Raw genomic sequence first — 24,798 nt, forward strand, 5'->3', positions numbered from 1 at the left:
CAAATGAAATACGTTTTCGGACATACGATCCTGTTTTCCGGGATTCGGACAAATGATCATTCGGACATTTGTACCACCGTTCGGACGAATGAAATTCGAACAAATGTACCCAAATCAAAAGGAGACGTTGCACTACCCATTCGATTTACCGAAAATGTGCCTTTTTCGATAAGGGCCTGGTAGCCTTGCTGTCTGCAGCATCTCTAGCAGTCGTACGGTACCAAATATGGCAGCGCTAATGTTTTTCTCGTGAAATAGGTATATATGCTTATACCGCGCGATGACTAAAGCATGGCCGAAGGACTAAATAAATCATATCATCGGTTCAAGGGTGGTTCGAGCTGTTCCTTTAAATTTGTTGTAACGCTCAAGCGAAATTAAATGAAGGGATATCTTTTCCAACTACCCAATAGATCAACAAAAGTCAGTAAATATATAAATATATGTAAATTAAATATGATATATTAAATTTCCCGCGCAGAACGTTAATGATTGTACCGTATGACGACCAGGTGGCGATAAAATCTTAATTCTAAAACTACTCCTTTACACCTCCTTTTCAGAAGGTGGTTTTTTTCGCCAGTCCGAGGACATAAACTGTAAACTTTTTACCTTAAAACGTTTTATTCGCCTGTTCTCGTGGTAAGATTTACCCTGTTGCGAATTTTGTGCGTTTGTTCCAGAGCTCTAAGGTTACACTTTTTACTCCTCCTCGAAAGGAGGTGTAGAGGGAGTAATTTAGCTTATATAGAAAGTTCGTCTGCTTAAATTTCGTTTCACGAAAACATGGCGGGTTTTGAACCTCTTCACATGTGGCAAGATTTTAAATGTCTTTAAAAGTTACTTGATGACTTAGGCCTAAGGTGGTGCCTTGGGTATTAGCCTAGCTGATTATTATTATTATTAAATAGATGAGAAAAATTAGCCACATATTGATGATCTCACCACCGGGCGCCATCTTTAAAAAAAACTATACGGCTGCTATGGCAAATAAATAACCTTTAACTACTCCCTTCTTACTCCAACTCGAATTGTTTAAATGGCTTTAAAAGTCGCTTGATGACTTAGGCCTGAGGTGGTGCCTAGGTTATTAGCCTAGCTGTTTATTTTAAAATGACGTCATAGGGCTAAACTTTTTAACATGCTCAAAAAACCCAGAACAGGCGGGAACGAGCGAATAGTTTATGGGCTGGAGTAATTCTCATCCCCGGAACAGCCGCAGCGGCGGCGATCGGAAAACATTTCTGTGGGGGCCCGGGCCATTATTTTTTTTATCAAAAAATTAATATACTTAAAACTTAAGGAAGAAAATGTACCGCTCTAAATTTATATATTTTTAAGTGTTCTTTCTAATACCTCATCCGTCATGGAATGCATTGATAATAAAAGTTAAGTCGATATCTTTAGAAAAATACCTGTATACATGGCTAGATAATTAAGCCTTTCTTGGCCACATACTTTACGAAGGTATTTTAGGAAAAATAGGGTACACGACGGGGCGATTTTCTGTTTGGACGAATCTATCGAAATAAACGGCTATATCATCTTAATGCTATTCGCATCTGCAATCTCAAAATAACTTCTGTAAAAAGACTGAATTCGGACCCAAATAAAGGCAGTGATATAATAATTTTTTCCCTGATTGCTATTTTTCCTCAATTTTATTTCTGTGGGGCCTCTGCCCTCGTTGGTTTTTCCCCGTGGGGGCTCGAGCCCCAGAGCCCCCACGGGATCGCCGTCACTGGGAACAGGCGAATCAAACGTTTTAGGGTAAAAAGAGTACACTTTTACACCCAGAACAGGTGAAAAGAAACAAGCTATTACTTACTCCCAATATTCCTGAACGGGAGAGCTAGTGTCGTTGTATGACACGTTCCTGGCGGAAAAACCTTCCAGGAGGCTGGTCTTGTTCGGGTCGTACGGGTTCAGACACAGGTCGGTGTTCCACCAGTTGCCGCAGCTCTCCCAGGGCAACACCGCCTGGAACGACGAGAAGAAATAGAAGAACGTCCACGCTATCAGAATAATGTAGTAGACGTTGCAAAGGCCTATCATCGTCATTGACGCGTACCCAATTCCTGTTGGTAAAAGTCACTAAATCAGAAATTGTATTTGCTTTTCATTTTCGAAGTGCACCATCATAAATCGTTTATTCCCATTCGACCGAAATCCCATTCGACTGAATCCCATTCGACCGAAAGAATTTTAAAATGTAGCCCAATTGGCGGGGTGATTTGGTATTTTATTTATAAGGTATGTACTATCGAAGATCCATGTTTAGGTTAGGTTAGGTTAGGTTAGGTTAGAGTTGGTTAAGTTTACTATTTCAGTTTTGGTTCAGTTACTTTTCTTGCAAACGACTTCAGTAACTAAATTGAAAACATAGCAAAAGACAATTTATATAGCCGCGTTCGGTCGAATGGGACACATAAAAGCTTTCGGTCGAATGGGACACATAAAAACCGCACGTTTCGGCGGAATTCGGTCGAATGGGACACCTCAAAAACCACCTTCGGTCGAATGGGATTTCGGTCGAATGGGACTAAAGCTCATAAATTCATCATTTCAGATTAAATAGAAGTAGGACGCTTTATAGCAGTGGTTTTCAACCTTTATTATTCGCCACCAGGAACCAAATCCGCGGAACCCCTGAAATTTGAGGAATTAAATAATATCTCGGGACTCGGTGGGCAAAGCCCCCAACGTTTGGAAAACAATTTTTTTTAAACCAAAACGCATCAGATTTCTAATATATTATATTTTTATTTATAATAATTATTTATTTATAGAAAAATAAATTATCATTTATAATTTATTTATAGAAAAATAAATTAAAAATTATCATTTATAATTTATTTATAGAAAAATAAATTAAAAATTATCATTTATAATTTATTTATAGAAAAATAAATTAAAAATTATCATTTATAATTTATTTATAGAAAAATAAATTAAAAATTATCATTTATAATTTATTTATAAAAAAATAAATTAAAAATTATAATTTATAATTTATTTATTGTTAAACCGTTTAGCCATCTCGCGGTACACAGGTTGAAAACCACTGCTTCATAGAATCTACTGAGGTTTACTCTTTTATCCTGTAGAAAAGTAGTGTTGTAAGACAATTACCCTTTTAATAATAGTTTATGAGCGGCTCAAGTTGACCGCTATGTGGCTAATTTTAACGCCTCTTTGAACCCGAAAAGGCTAATTTTAACGCTTCTTTGACGTCATCACCCTGATTCATCGGAAAAAGGACTGATTATTGTCAGCCCCCACTCTTCAACTGGCAGTACGGTCATTTGTTAAAATTGTTTTACAACACGTACCTTTTCTCAATGCCCTTAGTTACTTATGACATAAGCCTATCATAAGGTCGCCATAAGTAAAGGTCTAGCATAGAGCCCCATGTTTACGTCATTGTCCTTGCGAGAAGAAAATGAACGTACGATAGGGCAGTAGCAACATCTTCTTTTTCAAAATATCTACATCCAAAATAATATCTCTTACTTGGTAGAGCAGCCACGCTCGGTTTGATAAATGTCACACAAGACGCGTTTAAATCTCACATTTGAAAAATAAATACCTTCAGGAACACAACTCTTATTTCTAATAACAAGTTTTAGGCTCTGATGAATCATTTTGCAAAGATAAGTGTTCATTTTAAGTTTTGAAGCGATAAAATTGCGAATAAGCCTTGGCTACAGTGCTAAGGGCTCGCGGCGGAGATTAAAAATGTTCGCGAACGGCTTGTGCGCATACATCATTTATTTCAGAAATGCATAGTTGTGTACGTAGCCACTAGGAGGTGTAGATTTTGAATACCTACCTCTTAATAACGGGTATGTGATCGTTAAAATTTTAGCCTAGACCTTTGATTATGGGGACCTTATGATAGGCTTATGCTTATGATAATAAATAAATTAAAGATGAATAGTATTTATAGTACCTTTGAGGATGGGTACTAAATCCCATATCCCGATACCACCGGTACTAAGGTATTGTCCCAAGGCTACTTCCAAGACAAATAGTGGAATTCCACATATAAAAATACTGATCACGAAAGGTATCAAGAAAGCACCTGCAGGGAAAGAAAAATAATGTTATTAATTTTTGGGTGACTTCGAACTCGCGAAGATACCTTAAAAATAAGTAATGAAACGTATAGCCTATACACGCGGCAAGGCTTAACGTGCTTAAAATGGGGGTCTGCTTTCTGCAACGGTATTGTTTTACAACAGAAATAATAGCAGACGTTAAATTCCATAAAAAAATTTAAAAGAGGAATAGCAACTTTCACTTCGACAAAGTCTTAAAATGTATCTCGAAGTTCTAAAGCCAGTGGCGTAGCTAGCATGGGTGACACCCGGGGCGGATATCATGGTGGGCTACTTACTAGTCTCTATAGTGTGGGTTTTCACGGTCGGGTGTCACCCCCAAATAACGCCAAACCGGGTGGCACCCGGGACGGACCGCCCCCCCCCTAGCGACGCCACTGTCTAAAGCTAATGGTTTGCACGGGTAAATTCCAGTTATTATACAAATAATAGACTAGGCTTACATCATAACATTACCGGAAGCAGGAATCCATACCTCTACTTGGAATGCTTATCCTGGCGTATCGCGTATGCTAAGTTCACTGACGGTCTTGCCCCCGCCTACGAGAGAAAATATCCCTTCTGCGCGCGCTCCCTACTCACGTTGTTGTTCGTTAAGTTAACAAAGTGACGTCGAAAAAACCGTCAGCCACATCGAGACGAAAATCTGCCGCGATAAACTTTCCAAGTAGAGGTATGGATTCCGCCGGAAGTTTATAGCTCTAAAGTACCCCGAGACGACAAATCGATCGAGTTGCTATTCCTCTTCTACATTTTCTCCGTTAAGCCTCGCGTAGTGTATCGAAAATAAGATGGATTCAATAATCCCAACCACAGTTTATTTCATAAGGGAAACCCAGACGGGAATAAATTTCATTCGCATCACAATGTTTGCGGCTAAGATTAATAAGGAAACTACATCGATTGGGATTATGAGGATTAGCCTTATCGGCTTCTCTCGCCAACAGGCGGCGCTTGCTTCTATTGTTTTTGGCGGGAAAAATGGGTTTCGGCGTCTGCGGCTTGTCTGATAAAGTAAAGCTCGCTTTCCCACCGATATTAATTTTTTTATCCCAATCTTAGTTTACTCTACGCCCTCATAGATGGAGACACATTCGCCTCGTCCCTAGAGAAGAAGAGCGAATTTAGACGCTGATGCAAGAACGGAGGTTTCTTGCTCGTATTAAAAGGCTTAAAAATAGAGTCTCCTTAAAGGTGTGTGTGGGGACTGAATCGAGGTTTTATTCGTGATAAATGAGTCAAGGACTAGGCCCTTGAGAGAGGTTCCTCGAATAAGACGTCTTCCACATTGGGTCTAGACTCTCTAGAATGGTACACAAACATCGGCCAACGTCGTTGTGATCCAATGATAATTACCCAGAATTTGTTTGTATTTGATGCCAACGTAACAGATAGGCTTAAAGATAATTCGTAGTTATGGGCCGTTTTATCCAATGGGCACAATGGGCACTGTGCCCAAGGCCTACGAAAGTTTGAGTATGAAAAAATTAAATTAAAAAATTTCATTTTAGGATAAGGACTTGGCAGCATAGATAATACGTCACCCATGTTTTTTCCCAATCCCAGGCCCGATACTCGCTTACACAGTAGAATTTAGTGAGTTTAGTGACGAAATTTTTAAAAAAAGTGACTAACTAGTGACTGAAAATCTACGAAAAATGGTAAAAAAATACTGTTTTATTGCGTTTTTCTAACTATAAAACCAATACCATAGAGAGTTATATCACTTAGGCTAATTCCACCTCTACAAAGTTTTTATCACTAATAGCTTTTATCAAGCGCTTATTTGCTAATGGAAAATAAAAGTTAAAAGCGAACGGAGTTTGATTTTGTTTTATTATTTGTAAAAAAAGGATTGTAAGACAGTTTTCTAAAGTTCAATGCTAAGGAAATCTAAAATTCGAAAAAAGTGATAAATAGTAACTTATTTTGGGAAAAGTGACAGATTTAAAAAAAGGTTATTTTAAGTGAGAAAAGGCCTGAAATCTCTATGGGGGAATACAAAGGTCTTGGTACCCAAGGCCTACGAAGATCTTAAATCGTTCGGCACTAGTTATAATGAGGTCTACTTTCAGCCATTTCTAAGGTATAGAAAATATAATAAAACACTTATTATCCATGAAATAAATATCCATCTCACTATACTGCTTATGATATTCATAGACAAATAAAATATTCTCCAGGACTAGCTATCCAGTACTTATCGTGGAACAAAAATTGTCGTCAGCTCATCGTAACCCTCCTAAAAAATTCTCAAAAGGTCCGTGACGTAATTCTTTGTTTGCGACATTTTTTCAAAAGGTGGCGCTGGTAGTTGAGATGATGACGTGGTTTGGAGAGGATAGCTGTACTGGATAATCGTTTATTTGTCTATATGATATTCGCAGGCTCCCGTTGATTTTTTCAAAAACTTATTTTTCCGATTTACGGAAAATATTCGGAAAAATATTCTTCATTTTATTTTTCCGGAAAATTAACAACTCTATTTCGGAATAACAAAAAATTTGCCATTTATTCAGGAAAATATGAGTTATGAATAAGTATGCCAAGGAAGCAGCGTTGCCAGACTTACAATAATTATAGTATATATCGAGATTTTCGAGACAATATTTGGATGGTACGATAATTTCGATAATTCAGCCTGCACGTGCTATAATGTATGATATTGTTTTAATTTGGGTGAAAACCGTTTAAAACTGCAACTTTAAAACGTTAGATTTTGGTTTTATTTAAGCGTTATTAAAAAAATATTTATCAAGTTTAACACAATTGTAATTTACCGCCAGATCGATTGTTTATTTGTCATGGTACCATTATTTGATTTTCAGTACCTGGTAACGCTGCAAGGAAGTGTAATCTCAGGGTGACCACAGTTCCTGTATTTCCTATATTTTCCTATAATTTAACGTCTTTCCTTTAGGACTATAATTTTAACTAAAAAATCTGAAGAAATTAAAATAGTGGATATTTTACCCTTAGAAGTCTTTAAAACGTCCTGGTTTTTAATGATGCTTATTTCCAACACTGTTCGCCGATAGGTTTCGACTATTTCTATCGGTTATCAACTTTATTTTGAAAGCTATACCCCCCTTAAACAATTTTGACAACCATTTTCTCTTATTGTATAATTAATTTTCTCCTATTTTTCGACTTTTTTTCTCCGAATTTTTTTCTTATATTTTCCTATATTTCACTGAAAAATTTCCTATAATTCTTTCAAAGAATTTTAAAATATTCTGTGGTCACCCATTCATCTTACAACGGGAGTAAAATACACGCTGTAAATTTTTAACCGTGATGCGCGTACATTGAAAACTTCTGAGTATAGTTATTTTTCAGCACAAATATTTAGCAGTAAATGGAAAATTTAGGGGTTCTAGATTTAGCAAATGACAGAATCACGACGTTCCACAATTGAAAAAATCTACTCAGTAAAGCGAGTAGCTGTTTGAAGTTTTGTAGCTTAAAAGATTTATCGGTTCAAGAGTCAAAATATGTTCAAAATGAGGTCAACTTCCGCGGGATATGACGTTATTTGACGTCACTATCATAAAACATACTCGCGTCGGGAAACATGCCAAGATTTACGACAAATTACTAGGAAGTGAACTTTACTTTGGTACTTTGCATATATCGCGTATAATAACTTTCAAAAGCAAGGTAATTTAATTCTCAAAGGTCTATTGTATATATGGTTAAGGAACAATAATTTCCAGGGCTTTGTAAGTTTGTCAACTTACACGAAGATTTCTTAAAGAGGTCAATTTTGTATTTTTTTAATATAGAAATCGATTTGATTTAAATCGGATTTTATCTATTTTAATAAATTTTATGGATCTTTTTAACGTTCTATCAATGCGTGTCTTGTCAATTTCATTAGTAATTTGAGTAATGCAAACTAAAACTTAAATTAATCTTCATTCAATTTAATTATTTATTAAAAATTTAATTTAATTGAGTTGGCTCTGAATTTAAATTTTCATACATCCATTTTCAGAAATACGTGATTCAAATCAATGATTTTTTAAAAATCAAATAGATTCAAATCAAAGATTCTAAAAAATCAAATTCATTCACATCAAAGATTCTAAAAAATCAAATTGATTCAAATTAATGTTTTAAAAATCAAATTGATTCAAATTAATGTTTTAAAAATCAAATTTATTCAAATTAATGTTTTAAAAATCAAATTGATTCAAATTAATGTTTTAAAAATCAAATTGATTCAAATTAATATTTTAAAATTCAAATTGATTCAAATTAATGTTTTAAAAATCAAATTGATTCAAATTAATGTTTTAAAAATCAAATTGATTCAAATTAATGTTTTAAAAATCAAATTGATTCAAATTAATGTTTTAAAAATCAAATTGATTCAAATCAATGATTTTTCAAAAATCAGATTGACTGAAATCAATGATTTTTTAAAAATCAGATTGACTGAAATCAATGATTTTTTAAAAATCAGATTGACTGAAATCAATGATTTTTTAAAAATCAGATTGACTCAAATCAATGATTTTTTAAAAATCAGATTGACTCATATAATTATAGATTCAATAATTTGTCATTATTTTAACTCTGGATAATGTTTTAATTTACCTAAAACCTTTCTTCCAAGCTCAATTTTGTATCTATAAAAAATATTTGAATGTGAAATCTTTGGTAAATGGCAGTTACTGTCTTCCATCCAGCGATGTAGGGTCACGCTATAACGTTCGTTCTCTTACGGGAAACAAAACGGAGAAACAATTCTCGGTATTTAATCGTAAGCCTTGGCTGGCGAATGTAGAGTGTTACGATGTCAAGGGGACATTTTAATTCAAACTATTTGAAAATGCCGAAGTTAAATAAAGGGAGGCTCGAATGTAGGACTAGGTCTATTTGGAAAGTTACCCTTACGCTATTTGGAAGGGTCCGGCTTAAACTGTGGTTCTCAAAAACCTTCAACTCGCTTTTGGTAGGACCTAGGCTTATTTTTTGGCACGACAATTGTTTGTCAGGGAGTGAGAAAGGGAAGAGAAAAGGAAACGTTGTTATTCGGTATATTAAACCGGTCATAGCTTAGAAATGCACGTAATACGTATGTATATATTCATGAATATTTAATTTTAATAGATGGCGCTAGTTATAATTTTTAGTCTTTTTCCTATTTCAAAGGGAGAGGTCGATGTTGAAAAAATTGAGTTGCTCCTTCTCTTCCCTACCGGAATCGGCCCAAACCCACATACACGCACCCGGAAACCAGATACACTCGACCAACTCCGTATAAACCCGCATAAAAGCGCCCAACACCGAATAAACCCGAATGAATTCGCCCAGAACCGAAAAAGCCCGAATTAAAACGCCCAGCACCGAAAAAACCCGAAATAAAGCGCCCAGCACCGAATACACCCGCCTAAGACTGCCTAAAACCGCATACACCCGCATAAAAGCGCCCAGCACCGAATACACCCGCATAAAAGCGCCCAACACCGAATAAAACGAAATAAAGCGCCCAACAGCGAATACACCCGCCTAAGACTGCCTAAAACCGGATACACCCGCATAAAAGTGCCCAACACCGAATACACCCGCATAAAAGCGCCCAACACCGAATACACCCGAATTAAATCGCCAAGCACCGAAAAAAACTGAATTAAAGCGCCCAACCCGGAATAAAACCCGTCTAAACGCGCCAAACACCGAATAAACCCGCATAAAAGCGCCCAACACCGAATAAACCCGCTTAAAAGCGCCCAACACCGAATAAACCCGCTTAAAAGCGCTCAACACCGAATAAACCCGCTTAAAAGCGCCCAACACCGAATAAACCCGCATAAAAGCGCCCAACACCGAATAAACCCGCTTAAAAGCGCTCAACGCCGAATAAACCCGCTTAAAAGCGCTCAACGCCGAATAAACCCGCTTAAAAGCGCCCAACACCGAATAAACCCGCATAAAAGCGCCCAACACCGAATAAACCCGCTTAAAAGCGCCCAACACCGAATAAACCCGCTTAAAAGCGCCCAACACCGAATAAACCCGCTTAAAAACGCCCAACACCGAATAAACCCGCTTAAAAGCGCCCAACACCGAATAAACCCGCTTAAAAGCGCCCAACACCGAATAAACCCGCTTAAAAGCGCCCAACACCGAATAAACCCGCTTAAAAGCGCCCAACACCGAATAAACCCGCTTAAAAGCGCCCAACACCGAATAAACCCGCTTAAAAGTGCCCAACACCGAATAAACCCGCTTAAAAGCGCCCAACACCGAATAAACCCGCTTAAAAGCGCCCAACACCGAATAAACCCGCTTAAAAGCGCTCAACACCGAATAAACCCGCTGAAAGTGCCCAACACCGAATAAAACCCACCTAAACTCGACCAACCCCGAATAAACTTGCCCAGCCCCGAACGGTACTTCAAAATTAGTTAATATACCAGACTTAACTACTACTTAACACAGTTATTATCAAATGAGGCTCCATGGAAGCCCAGGGCTCCATTTAAAATCTACGATAGAATAAGTTTCGGCAGAAGATATTTAACTATCGAAAAACATATTGCTATTTAACTATCAAAAAACATTTCTATTTAACTATCGAAAAACATATTTATCTTTAACTATCGAAAACATATTTCTCTTTAACTTTCGAAAAACACCTTTATTTAACTATCGAAACACATATTTCTATTTAACTATCGAAAAACATATTTATTTACTATCGAAAAACATATTTCTATTTAACTATCGAAAAACATATTTCTATTTAACTATCGAAAAACATTTCTATTTAACTATCGAAAAACATATTTCTATTTAACTATCGAAAAACATATTTCTATTTAACTATCGAAAAACATATTTCTATTTAACTATCGAAAAACATATTTCTATTTAACTATCGAAAAACATATTTCTATTTAACTATCAAAACACATATTTCTATTTAACTATCGAAAAACATATTTATTTACTATCGAAAAACATATTTCTATTTAACTATCGAAAAACATATTTCTATTTAACTATCGAAAAACATATTTCTATTTAACTATCGAAAAACATATTTCTATTTAACTATCGAAAAACTGTTGTGAAAATCAGTGTCAATCGTTGCACTAAATTTTTAAATAAAATAAATTTTATTAATTTTCTTTAACTTTTTTCAAATGAGGATTCCATGATAAATTTTAAACTGAAATGAGGTTCCACGAGGTGACAATTATAATTTCTTTGAAAACCACGTTTTAAAATACTTCTAAGGAAACTATTCCCGAACATTACCATCCGAAAAGGATTTATTATTTTCGATGTCGTAGAACTCGCGAAATCAGTTAATTAAACCCGACTGAACTTTTCGGTGGCCTTTTTGAGAAAAATGGATTTTTTAATTTTGCAGGAACTTGTGAAATCGCGTGTTAGGTTTTTACACGCGAGTTAATTTTATAGTTAAATAATTTCGTTTCAATATAGAATTTATGAGGATTTTAATTTAAAAATATTTTGCTAAAGGGGAATTTTTAGAGATACGTGGTCTCGCGTCATGTAGTGAGATAGGAGCTGACAATAAGCGAGATACGTGCTTTTGCGCGAAATGCGTTGCGAATATCAAAGATACGTTTAAATGTTTTCTCGATTTTGAAAAAGAAATTCAATTGCAACCTATTAATGTTATTAATGTTATATACGTAAATTGGGGTGTAGAATCTGAATATGTCAATTTTTACAAAACCACGTATCTCAAGTTACGTGGTTTTGTTTTAATGGTGACGTACGATAAAACTAATCTTCGATAGATAAGCAACGAACAGGTAGTAAGGTCAAAAATAGAACCTTCTATCTCGTCCCTGTTTACAAATATAGGGGCCCAGGTAACCCATATTATGCACCTGTACAACCTATAAGGGCGCGCCAAAACCTCCCGAGTTCCTCAGTCGCGCGCGCAATTTAAACATCAGGAGTCACTTTTAAGAAAAAGGTTAGCAGACAGGATCATTTTCGGGTTCACGAAAAAATCAGAGGCAAAACCTTTTCTAAAAATAATACGTAAAGAGAAAAAAATAAGCCCGGGGTACGCTACGCGAGCATTTAGGAACGTTCGGATTTTTGGAACATTCTCGGGACGAACCGTCGTCTTTTTCGATTTTTTTTTTACTTTTGCGCTTCCTGTCTGAGAGAGCGCGAAAAGTAATAGGAGCAGAATGTGCGTGGCTGGCTGGGTGGTTGGTTGGCACGCTGCCCTACGATTGAAATTTCCCGCGCCGACTCCGCGGGAAGTTTAATTTAGGAATTTGTGACTGCCATTGGTTATATATTAGTCGTACTGTTTGTCAAGGGTGGGGAATATAGTCTTGAGAGTGGTTGAATAAAAATGATATAGTCAGAATGGTGATATTTATATAATCTGGGCTATTGAACTTATTGGACTTTTTTGCCGCTTGATATGAGTTAGCTGGCTCGTGTTGTGAGGAAGGCAAAGGTATTCCAATGATTTGTTTCGTTTAACTGCCCGTTTTCTAGCCAGATAATTCAATATCTATCAACAATTTACGAAATACCAATCCATTAGCATATATTTAAACTGTGACGACAGTGCTAATATCAACTTCCACCAAAGGGTCTTCCTGTTTATAATATTTGTCATAACAAAAAAAATAAATGTGGATCACCTGGTTACATATTTTTTCCACCAGGTTCAACAGAAGCTATACGGTATCTGGCGCTAGTTACGTTAAAAACAAGCCGCAACAGGCACTGTTAGTAGAATAATTTCCTATGTAGAAGGTTCTCCCTTTAGAGGGAGTAGAAACTAGATTGAAAAGTCGTCTGCTTACACTCGCCACAACTTGTTTTTAACGTAAGTAGCGCCAGTTGAACCAGGTGGGAGAAATGTGAAATTCGTTGCTCCACCATATATAAGGCTTCACGAAACCATCGGGAATTTCAGTTCTTAAAGATGCCAATAGGGACTTGACAGCGTGACGTAGGTAATACGTCACCCATGCTTTTTCCCATTGAAAAAAAAGCAAAGGTACGTCGTTATGTCACGCTGCCAAGTCGCTATAGAATTATAGCAACCCATATCAAATAACAGCGTCAATTTAAAAACCAATTATAAATTAAAAATCCTTCCAACAAAATAATTGTCCAGCATTATTTGACCCAAAGCATCCCACATAATACCACTTGTTTAATTTAAACCCAAATTATTTCCACCAAACCATTAATACAACTTGAAAACGACAAAGGTAATTTCATAGGTCAAATACTAGTGTATCCCTACTACCAACGTAAGTTACCCCTCACCTCGTAAGCGAAAAAAAACACCTTAATGTCAGCTGAATAACAACCTCAATAAAACCTTCACGGAAGTAAGTTCTGGCAAATCATCAGACATCGCAGAAGCCGACAGAGACATAACCAACCCTACCCAAAACCACCAGTTAACAATCGACTCGATTCAACCCCCCCCTCACCATTAAGAGAGACGCAAAAATACAAACTCCCTAAAATCTTCTAAAAATAACGAAACTCAACTAGCAGACGACGCTGAAGAAGCGCGCGAGGAAAGCGAAAGGACGAGAGTAAAAGAGATCTTCTTACCTCCGCCGTTTTCGTAGCACAAATATGGAAACCTCCAAACATTGCCGAGTCCCACGGCGTAGCTGATGCAGCCGAACATGAAGTCCAATTTGCCAGCCCATTGTCCTCGTTCGGGCATGTTATCGGGCTCGTTCACCGTCGACGACTTCCTGTCCAAGCCTTCCGAAAAGGACACGACACTGGTCAATTCGGTTGAGGCGGTGGAGGAGTGGGTCAACTTGGCGGGATTCGAACCAGGGTCCTCGGCGTCGACGTAGGCCTTGTTGGAAGCCGGAGTAGCGTTGCGGACCTTACGGCGGTTGGCTCCGAATGAAAAGCAATTGAAAACCCACTTCATTTTCACGTCTTTTTTCTCGCAACTTTCCGCTTCCAAAGTCTTGAACAGGGTGGCCGGGATGAGAGGGGGGAATGAAAGTTATAAATTCAATAAAAAAATCAACTTTTTTTGAAGTTCACTGTCTATTGTATTAAACGGGTTTTTTTTATTCTTCTTACTCTTCCCGATTGCGTAAGTATTTCGCAATAAACTAGCCGAAATATCGAGAACTGGTTATTCTGAAATACTCGGTTTAATCTTTTCTTTTTCAGGCAAGTCGGAATTTTTCATTTGTGATACAATATTCCTAAATCGTGTAATAGAAGAGACACCGCTATTTCAAAGCCATGAGTGAACGAGAGTGAAACCGTCCCGGCAGAAGATGCAACGCCTTTATTGCCAGCCATCCCCCATTTCGCTTTTTTTTTGGGGGAACGTACGGACGAAGCGATCGTTGCGACGTCTGCCGGGATTAACGGCAACTAACAAAACCTATACCGAGAGTTTTCTGATGGAGATTCGGATAATTATTTCCATACGGTGGTCGGATTTAAAGTTGGCGTTAAGCCCAGTTAAGTTTCAATTCACTCTATTTTATTAATTTAGAGATTATTAGTGTGTATCGTTACACTCGCGATGATCTTAAATTGTCAAATTCAAATTAAAAATTTTAAGTGGGAAAGTAATGAGCGTATACTATAGAATATGTTTCAATTTCAATATATAAACCTTTTGGACTGGCGAAAACGTTTCAATAACCTATCTTTAGACATGCGTAACGCTTTTCGCGATAGAGTGGTCGGATTAACAGTTATTATACTAATTTAGGTTGATTTAACTCATTTTTATAAATTTAGAGATTATTAGTGGGTATCGTTACACTCGGGAAGATCTTAATTTAAATAATTACACTTTTATAAAGTAAGAATATTATTCAATTAAGATTATGTTTTGTTTGGGTGCAGTAGGACTGGCGATAACGTTTCAATAACCTAGCTTTAGACATGCGTGACGCTTTTCGCCATAGAGTGGTCGGATTAACAGTTATTACACTAATTAAGGTTGGATTAACTTTTTTATTAATTTCGAGATTATTAGTGGGTATCGTTACACTCGCGAAGGTGATAAATTGTATAATTAAACTTTAAAATTTAAAGTGGTATTTTTTTAATTAAGATTCTTTTGTGCAGTAGGACTGGCAAATATGTTTCAATAATCTAGCTTTAGACATGCGTGACGCTTTTCGCCATAGAGTGGTCGGATTAACAGTTATTATACTAATTAAGGTTGATTTAACTCATTTCACTAGTTTCGAGATTATCAGTGTGTATCGTTACACTCGCGAAGGTCTCAAATTGTATAATTAAACTTCAAAATTGTTAATGATAATTTTATGAGCTTAAAATTAAGAATATGTTGTATTTTCATTATATAAACCATTTGGATGCTGTCGAACTGGCGATTAAGTTACAATACTCTGCGCCCCCCCCCCCCAAATGTGGTCAGATTTAAAGTTGGCAGTTAACTATACTACTATTTGGTAAATTTGGATTAACTAATTTGATTTTATATTATTAATAGTTTTCGAGCTTCGTTGGCCTCGCGAAGATGTTAAATTATCAATTTTTGCTTTCGATATTTAAGTAGGAATGTTACTGTAAAGCTTTAAAGTTTTTAATGTGTTAAATATGCATTTGCTCAATGGGTGCAGTAGGACTGGCGATTAACTTATAACACCTTTTTAACTTACATTATATTTTTTCCGTACGGTGATTGGATGAAAAATTTGTTATTAATAAAATTTAGTCTACTAGTTAAGTAGAAATTTATGGTTTTTGAGATTATATATTGTTTTCGAGTATCGTTGGACTCGCGAAGAGTTTAAATTATCTGTTCTAACTTTCGATTTTTAAGTAGGAACAACAACAAAAGTCGCTCGATGACTTGGTGGTGCCTTGGGTATTCGCCTAGCTGATTATTATTTATTTCTATTATTATATTAGAAAAACAACCTGCAAAGTTAATAAATTGGTTTAATTATAAAAAATAAACCATTCAGGTGCGGTAGAACTGACGATTACCTTAAACAGGGTTCCTACAGTTTTTTCACAATCAAATTCCCTGACTTTTAAATGTTTTCCCTGAAAATCTCTGGAGATTTTCCCTGACTTATTTTGTGCCGAGATTTTCTATTTTTTAACCTATATTTTAGTAAAAAGTTTCCTATTTGCCACCGAAATTAAATTCCCTGACATTTCCCTGATTTTTAGACTAATTTTTAAAATTTCCCGACTTTTCCCGATTTTTAGACTAATTTTTAAAATTCCCCGACTTTTCCCTGATTTTTAGACTAATTTTTAAAATTTCCCGACTTTTCCCTGATTTTTAGACTAATTTTAAAAATTCCCCGACTTTTCCCTGATTTTTTACCCATATTCAAAATCCCTGACTTTTCCAGGAATTCCAGGTTTTCCAGGTACCGTGGAAACCCTGCTTAAAATAAATTTTTTGACATTTTAGATGAGATTTTAACTTTGGAACTTATTGCGCGCACGAAATCAGCTCTTGAAGTGAAAATATTTCTAAAAAAATATACAGAACAAAATCCAGATTTCCTATTTCATCATAACCTAATTTGATATAGTTGAAAATACTCAGAGACTGTTAGAATGTCATTCTCGTAAGAAAGAGATTTGGAGAAGGGGAGATACGACCAAAATAAACAAAAAACGCGTCACCTCTCACGTACGCTACTTTTCCTTGAACTTAACTACCACGACCCCAGCGAGGCTTAGAAAACAGGAACGAATTACACGTACCCAAAGTTCTCTGAGCTTCTAAGTAGAACATTTAAGCCTCGTCGCGAGTTCTACTGCGCCTCGTTTGTTAACTAAATTTAAAAGTGGCAATAAATAGTCGCGAACGAGACAACACTTAATTATGAATCCCAAATGAATTGATTATATAACGTTGGTGGGAGTTTTGAATTTATTTGGGTACAATATTTAAAAGATCTTTACTTCAGCCGGCATAATATTATTGCGTATAGTAGGATACACGACGACGAAAGTTTGTCTGGACAATACTACATTCCAATTTTAAGCTGATTTTGATAGTGTACTTTCATTTACATTTCATTGTAGTATTGTCCAGACAACATTTGCGAAGTCGTGTCGTCTACTACTACCAATAATATCTTGGTGGAAGAAGTAAAGAACATTATTTTGGTCGAGCTGTGCTTTGATTAATTATGAATCCAAGAGCTGTGTGAATAATAATAATAATAATTGGTAGAGCTGTGTGAATAATAATAATAATAATAATAATAATAATAATAATAATAAGCTAATAGCCAAGGCACCACCACAGGCCTTAGTCAACTAGCGACTTGTAAATCCAATTACCAGTGGTCGTGTTACTTCTAAAATTGACTTGAAACACTAATTTCAATTGATATCATTGCAAACGGATTATTAGATCTACAATTTCAAAATAACTACCTTCAGAAACGAAGCGAATAAATATAAATTTTCATTATTTCACCGATGTGTCAGTTTTAAATAAGCCTTAGCATCAGTGGCGGATACAAAAGAAAAGTCAAGGGGGGGGGGGCTCTAAAAGACATCTTAAGCGATGGGTGTAATAACAAGAATGTATTGAAGTTACTAAGAATATTTCAGCATAGCTTTAACCCCCGGTACCATCCTCACAGCTTTTGTGGAGAAAGTTCGTCTGCATTTAAGGCGCATTCAAGGTCATACCATATAGCAAACTTGAATGGGAAAGCAGACGAATTTAAGCTACAAAGGCTGCGAGGATGGAAATCAGAATCCTATAGTCCAATATTCTTGGTAACTTCAATACATTCTTGGTAATTACAAATCATCAAGTCACGCGCAAAGCTTAAGCGTCAAGAGGGGGGGCACCCCCCCATATGTATCCGCCACTGGTTGGCATCATGCAAAAATTAGGAGATTCCTCGCTACGGTTACCTGGAAGTCGCCAAGTTTGCTAGCGACGTATTTATGAACTTCATAAGTATGCGAATATTTTTTTAGTTTTGGTTTTATCAAACATGTTCTGAATAACCTTATGTTTTCTTTAGGAATAATGGTTCAAACGACAGGCTTTCACCAAACTGGCCTAACCATAATGAAAAAGAAAATTAGGGTGGCCATATTGGTTAAGTAGATATGAGCCTAATCATTGAAATTTTAACAATCTTTCACCACATGTTTAGAAACGTTAAATTTCCTAGAAAATAGTAATCAGTACCAAAATTGATTGCAAATAGATTAAGTTCGCCAAGGCTTAGTTGAGGAGATATAAATCAACGCAACCAAATACCACAAAATGGAGATTTACTGTGTACCACGGAACCCTATAGGAACTTTTAGGTTAAAAAAATAAAAGTGCTAATAACTAATAGGGCTTAAATTTGTAGTACGTAAAACGAATGCTGTTTATTTAGGCTTTATTTTAATGCTATTTATTTGTTGTAGTTAGACGGCGAGCACATACTATCTTGGGTATAAATTATCTTCCGTTTTCGTGGGAGCTGCTGCAGTTTTAGTTTAGTCTAAACGTTTATTCCATTTTTCGCGAGTCCTTCTGTATAGTTTTATTTTATTTAGGGATTCAGCCATTCAAAAGGTTTGGGACAGTGTGAGAAATAAGGAACTATCACAGACCAATCGCCAGTTTAAAAATTAGCTGGGTCAGTTTAAAAATTAAATGCTTGGGGTGTTAGTGGCCCTGGCGACCACTTAATTAATTCCAAGCTTTTTTCAAGATTTTAGTCAATTAAAAAAATTATTTATTAATCCCTAAAATTGTTTGGTCTTTGCTTCTATGCTGCGTGCTTGGCCTTGTGTCAATTGTGTGAAAGCCTGATTTAGAAGGTTAAAAATGGTAAGTGGTCAGTGTCCAGTTTTTTCATTAAACTACCTAGGCTCTATTGGCCACAGGTCCAGTTTTTTAATTAAACTACCTAGGTTCTATTGTTTAAAAAAATTCCTTATTTCTCAGCCTGGACTTTGGGAACCACTGGTCTAAGTTATCGTCTGCTATTTTATTACTTGGTAAAATAAATTAAAATTAAAGAATAAATAATGAAAAACTTTAATTACCGGGGCATTTTCGTTATCCATAGCCACGCACTCTGACAAAGGAATAATTTATCGACAATGTATGACAATTTCGCGACGACTAGAACGTTAATGCCGATAACCGCCTAATAAAATTTAATATTTAACTAAAGGCCACGTTTTGATCTCAGAAACACCCGAATCTTTCTTTTTTTTTTGATAAGACAAAGGGTACTTGAAAAATAATCTTATAGCACACGGAAGAACCGAAGTTTAAAATTACGAAACACGTGATAAAGGTATATTTCAATTCTTTCGTTGGAAGAAAACTATAATATTTTTAAAAATATTTGGCGTCGTATGTATCAAATTTCAAGAGAATCAAACTTCGACACGTTCTCCTAGCCTGGTTTTACCGAAAACTGAGTAGCCGCGAAATATTTTAAGAGGTAATAAGAGATTGCTAATTCCGCGGATAACGCGGTGATAAAATATGCATTGTAACACTCAAAACATATCAGTTATCGCGAAAGGTGCGTTCTAAATTATAAATGATGTTTCTATTATTACACACCGGGTTCCTACAGCTATAGACAACGCCATTTCCCTGATATTTCCAGGTTTGCCCACGAATATTTCCCCGATCTTTCCAGGTGCAAGATAAAATAAAACTAAGATTTACAGAGTAACTCATTTCATGATTATCATTAAAGTTAAATTGGTTCAATATTATCATATAAAAGATTAAATAAAGTCAAATATAACCAAAACTTATTGATGTAAATTTGTATTCATTAGGGTAAATTTTCCTGATTTCCAGGCCCTTATATGGGGGGGGGGGGGGGGGGGCGCCCGTGGAGGCTCAGCGCCCTCAAATGAATAGCCGAGCATCCCCAACACAACCGACCCCAAGAAAAATCTATTGCTCAATTACCAACTAATATCGTATAACATCGGTTACCTGTATTTTTAATAAAATATTCTGTTTACAACAAAGTTAAAAAATAACAAAATAAAACCAATTTCGGTATATTTACTAATTTCAGTTACAAATTACAGTTTTTGGTATCAAAGCGTTGGCGCCCCCAAAACAATTTGAACGCCCCCGAGTTTTGGCGGCTGGTTACGGGCCCTGATTTTTACTTAAAAATTGAATTTCCCTGACTTTTATGCCCTGATTTCCCCGATTATTACAAAAAAATGAATTTCCCTGACTTTTCTGCTCTGATTTCCCTGATTATTACAAAAACAATTGAATTTCCCTGACTTTTATGCCCTGATCTCCCCGATTATTACAAAAACAATTGAATTTCCCTGACTTTTATGCCCTGATCTCCCCGATTATTACAAAAAATGAATTTCCCTGACTTTTCTGCTCTGATTTCCCTGATTATTACAAAAACAATTGAATTTCCCTGACTTTTATGCCCTGATCTCCCCGATTATTAAAAAACAATTGAATTTCCCTGACTTTTATGCCTTGATTTCCCCGATTATTACAAAAAATGAATTTCCCTGACTTATCTGCTCTGATTTCCCTGATTATTACAAAAACAATTGAATTTCCCTGACTTTTATGCCCTGATCTCCCCGATTATTACAAAAACAATTGAATTTCCCTGACTTTTATGCCCTGATCTCCCCGATTATTACAAAAACAATAGAATTTCCCTGACTTTTCTGCTCTGATTCCCCCGATTATTACAAAAACAATTGAATTTCCCTGACTTTTCTGCCCTGATTTCCCCGATTATTACAAAAAATGAATTTCCCTGACTATTCTGCTCTGATTTCCCTGATTATTACAAAAACAATTGAATTTCCCTGACTTTTATGCCCTGATCTCCCCGATTATTACAAAAACAATTGCATTTCCCTGACGTTTCTGCTCTGATTCCCCCGATTATTACAAAAACAATAGCATTTCCCTGACTTTTCTGCCCTGATTTCCCCGATTATTACAAAAACAATTGAATTTCCCTTACTTTATGCCCTGATTTCCCCGATTATTACAAAAAATGAATTTCCCTGACTTTTCTGGTCTGATTTCCCTGATTATTACAAAACAATTGAATTTCCCTGACTTTTATGCCCTGATTTCCCCGATTATTACAAAAACAATTGAATTTCCCTGACTTTTATGCCCTGATTTCCCCGATTATTACAAAAAATGAATTTCCCTGGCTTTTCTGCTCTGATTTCCCTGATTATTACAAAAACAATTGAATTTCCCTGACTTTTATGCCCTGATCTCCCCGATTATTACAAAAACAATTGAATTTCCCTGACGTTTCTGCTCTGATTCCCCCGATTATTACAAAAACAATAGAATTTCCCTGACTTTTCTGCCCTGATTTCCCCGATTATTACAAAAACAATTTAATTTCCCTGACTTTTATGCCCTGATTTCCCCGATTATTACAAAAAATGAATTTCCCTGACTTTTCTGCTCTGATTTCCCTGATTATTACAAAAACAATTGAATTTCCCTGACTTTTATGCCCTGATCTCCCCGATTATTACAAAAACAATTGAATTTCCCTGACTTTTCTGCTCTGATTCCCCCGATTATTACAAAAACAATAGAATTTCCCTGCCTTTTCTGCCCTGATTTCCCCGATTATTACAAAACAATTGAATTTCCCTGACTTTTCTGCCCTGAATTCCCCGATTATTACAAAAACAATTGAATTTCCCTGACTTTTCTGCTCTGATTTCCCAAATTATTTCAAAACTAATTGAATTACCCTGCCTTTTCTGTCGACAATCAAATTTCCTGATATTTAAAGGGTTTCAAGGTTTTTCAGGTCTGTATGAACCCTGTACACAATTATTATATTATTAAACAAATAAAGGATTGTTTAGAAGTCGAGTTTTGTTACTGAAATTAAGAATTAATAAACATTAAGTCATAGTCATTCTCCCTAACTAGAAATAAATACGTTGTTGGTAATAGAAAGCGTGAAAAACGTAATTGTCTGTCTAAACACTTATTTCATCTTCATGTACCCTGCTTTACCGAAATATTTTATCAACGTAAAGTGCAGCCAATATTTTCATCGAAATCATTTCAATATTTCTATTAGATGTTGGACATTCCAAACGGGTACTTTATTTAGAAACTAACTTCCAAAAGCTTTTAGATATTCGCTTTTGTAAATCAAAACGAAAGAAATAAACAAGCATTCAAAAATACCATAGCCTAGAAGCGGAACCAAATAACTTTGAGAAACTTCTTAGTTTTCTTACGAGATCTCAAAACACAATTTAGTATCAGAGTTGCCAGATAGTAAATATCAAATAACAACACAAAAAGGCCAAAAAATTATCGATATCAGAAATCAAAAGGCGGTAAATTTGAATTTTGTAAGATTATTATGGTGATATTTGGTGGAAGTAATATTTATGATTTAGCGAAAATTGTGATTACGTTTATTTAAAAAATCTTCTCTTAAAACAATAATTATTTAATTATTTTACATTAAAATTAATAATTATCGTACAATATATCGTACTATAACTTTCGTAGAATTATCGAAACACAGCGTAATAAATCGTACACCGTTGAAATGATCGTACAGACCAAGGGGGCGATTCTGTAAAAAATCGAATGGGAATTCGATCTCGATACCCTATACCATGTCGAAATCGACTTCGACAATTTGCATTGATTGATGCTTATTCTAAATCTTTACCGAATACCATTCGTCGAGATCTCGAAGTTCAAAATCTAGTTTTCGATCGAAAATTGGATTTCGAATATTTACAGAATAGGCCATCAAATAACGTAGACCAAAAAATTGGCTCGAAATTACCGACGTGTAGGATAATTATCGCGCGTCTGGCAGCACTGAATCGTATTTGTACCTTCAGAGCTGCACTTTTCTTAGTCTCGAGGTTTTAGCAGTGGTTTTACGTCAATGGTTAAGGAATGTTTTTCACTACTCCATCAAATCCGGGAAACAAAGCATGCGAGCTAACGAATGAACAAGTACTTGGATGGGCTCCCAGTTAAGTCCCACCTTTTACAAATGAAAAAACAGCGAGTGTATTTTTATTTTCGGCGTATACCCAGCGCTGGCGACTAATTGGATGCTTTGGGATTTATCTTCGCCTAATTTCAGACAGATCTCTTTTGCATCTACTTTAGTTTTATTTATCTTTTGCTGGATAGCCATAGTTAGTTCCTCGATCAAAATTTGAAGTGGAAAATAACTAGCGCATTTAGTCATTGAGAGTTGAATCTTATTTACGCATTTAGTCATTGTGAATTGAAACTAATTTACGCATTTAGTCATTGAGAGTTGAAACTAATTTACGGATTTAGTCATTGTGAGTTGAAACTAATTTACGGATTTAGTCATTGAGAGTTGAATCTTATTTACGCATTTATTCAATGAGAGTTGAAACTAATTTACGCATTTAGTAATTGTGAATTGAAACTAATTTACGGATTTAGTCATTGAGAGTTGAAACTAATTTACGCATTTATTCAATGAGAGTTGAAACTAATTTACGCATTTAGTCATTGTGAGTTGAAACTAATTTACGGATTTAGTCATTGAGAGTCGAAACTAATTTACGGATTTAGTCATTGAGAGTTGAAACTAATTTACGCATTTAGTCATCATTTAAAAATAATTTACGCATTTAGTCATTGAGAGTTGAATCGTCATAAGTTAAAACTAATTTGCGCATTAAATCATAATAAGTTAAAAACAATTTTCGCATATAATCATTATAAGTTAAAAACAATTTTCGCATATAATCATTATAAGTTAAAAACAATTTGAACATTTAGTCATTAGTTAAAACTAATTTGCGCAATTTAATCACCGGTTAAAACTACTTTGCGCGATTTAATCACCAGTTAAAACTAATTGGCGCAATTTAATCACCAGTTAAAACTAATTGGCGCAATTTAATCACCAGTTAAAACTAAATTGCGCATTTAATCACCAGTTAAAATTAATTTGTGCATTTAATCATAAATTAAAATTAATTTGCAAATTTAGTAATTGAAAGGTAATACTAATTTGCAAATTTAGTCTTTGAAAGCTAAAACAAATTGCCCATTTAGGCATTATAAGTTAAAACAAATTTTCCCATTTAGTCATTATAAGTTAAAACAAATTTTCCCATTTAGTCATTATAAGTTAAAACAAATTTTCCCATTTAGTCATTATAAGTTAAAACCAATTTTCCCATTTAGTCATTATAAGTTAAAGCCAATTTTCCCATTTAGTCATTATAAGTTAAAACCAATTTTCGCATTTAGTCATTATAAGTTAAAACCAATTTTCCCATTTAGTCATTATAAGTTAAAGCCAATTTTCTCATTTAGTCATTATAAGTTAAAGCCAATTTTCCCATTTAGTCATTATAGGTTAAAGCAAATTTTCCCATTTAGTCATTATAAGTTAAAGCCAATTTTCCCATTTAGTCATTATAAGTTAAAACCAATTTTCGCATTTAGTCATTATAAGTTAAAACCAATTTTCCCATTTATTCATTATAAGTTAAAGCCAATTTTCCCATTTAGTCATTATAGGCTAAAGCAAATTTTCCCATTTAGTCATTATAAGCTAAAGCCAATTTTCCCATTTAGTCATTAAAAGTTAAAATCAATTTTCCCATTAAGTCATTATAGGCTAAGACAGATTTGCCCATTTAGTCATTATAA

The 24,798-nt window shown here is 35.3% G+C and overlaps 1 protein-coding gene across 3 annotated transcripts in view; it reads right to left on the reverse strand.

Annotated features, from left to right (window-relative positions):
* The window catches only part of LOC149961281 (sodium- and chloride-dependent GABA transporter 1-like), a 56,759-nt gene that overhangs the window by 13,789 nt on the left and 18,172 nt on the right, over positions 1-24,798 (reverse strand). For 2 of the 3 annotated variants that reach the window (XM_090176537.1, XM_090176546.1), the window contains exons 2-4: positions 13,713-14,088; positions 3,953-4,084; positions 1,829-2,078 (exon numbers count right to left, since the gene is read on the reverse strand). In XM_090176537.1, the coding sequence (XP_090032663.1) occupies positions 1,829-2,078; positions 3,953-4,084; positions 13,713-14,088 (758 nt within the window). Of the gene's footprint in view, positions 1-1,828; positions 2,079-3,952; positions 4,085-13,712; positions 14,089-19,157; positions 19,232-24,798 lie in introns of those variants that run through there. The other variant, XM_090176540.1, reaches the window with a different exon arrangement.

This window comes from Leiobunum rupestre, chromosome 1 (genome assembly GCF_980474605.1).
Source record: "Leiobunum rupestre chromosome 1, qqLeiRupe1.1.hap1, whole genome shotgun sequence".
Taxonomy (NCBI): Eukaryota; Metazoa; Arthropoda; class Arachnida; order Opiliones; family Sclerosomatidae; genus Leiobunum; species Leiobunum rupestre.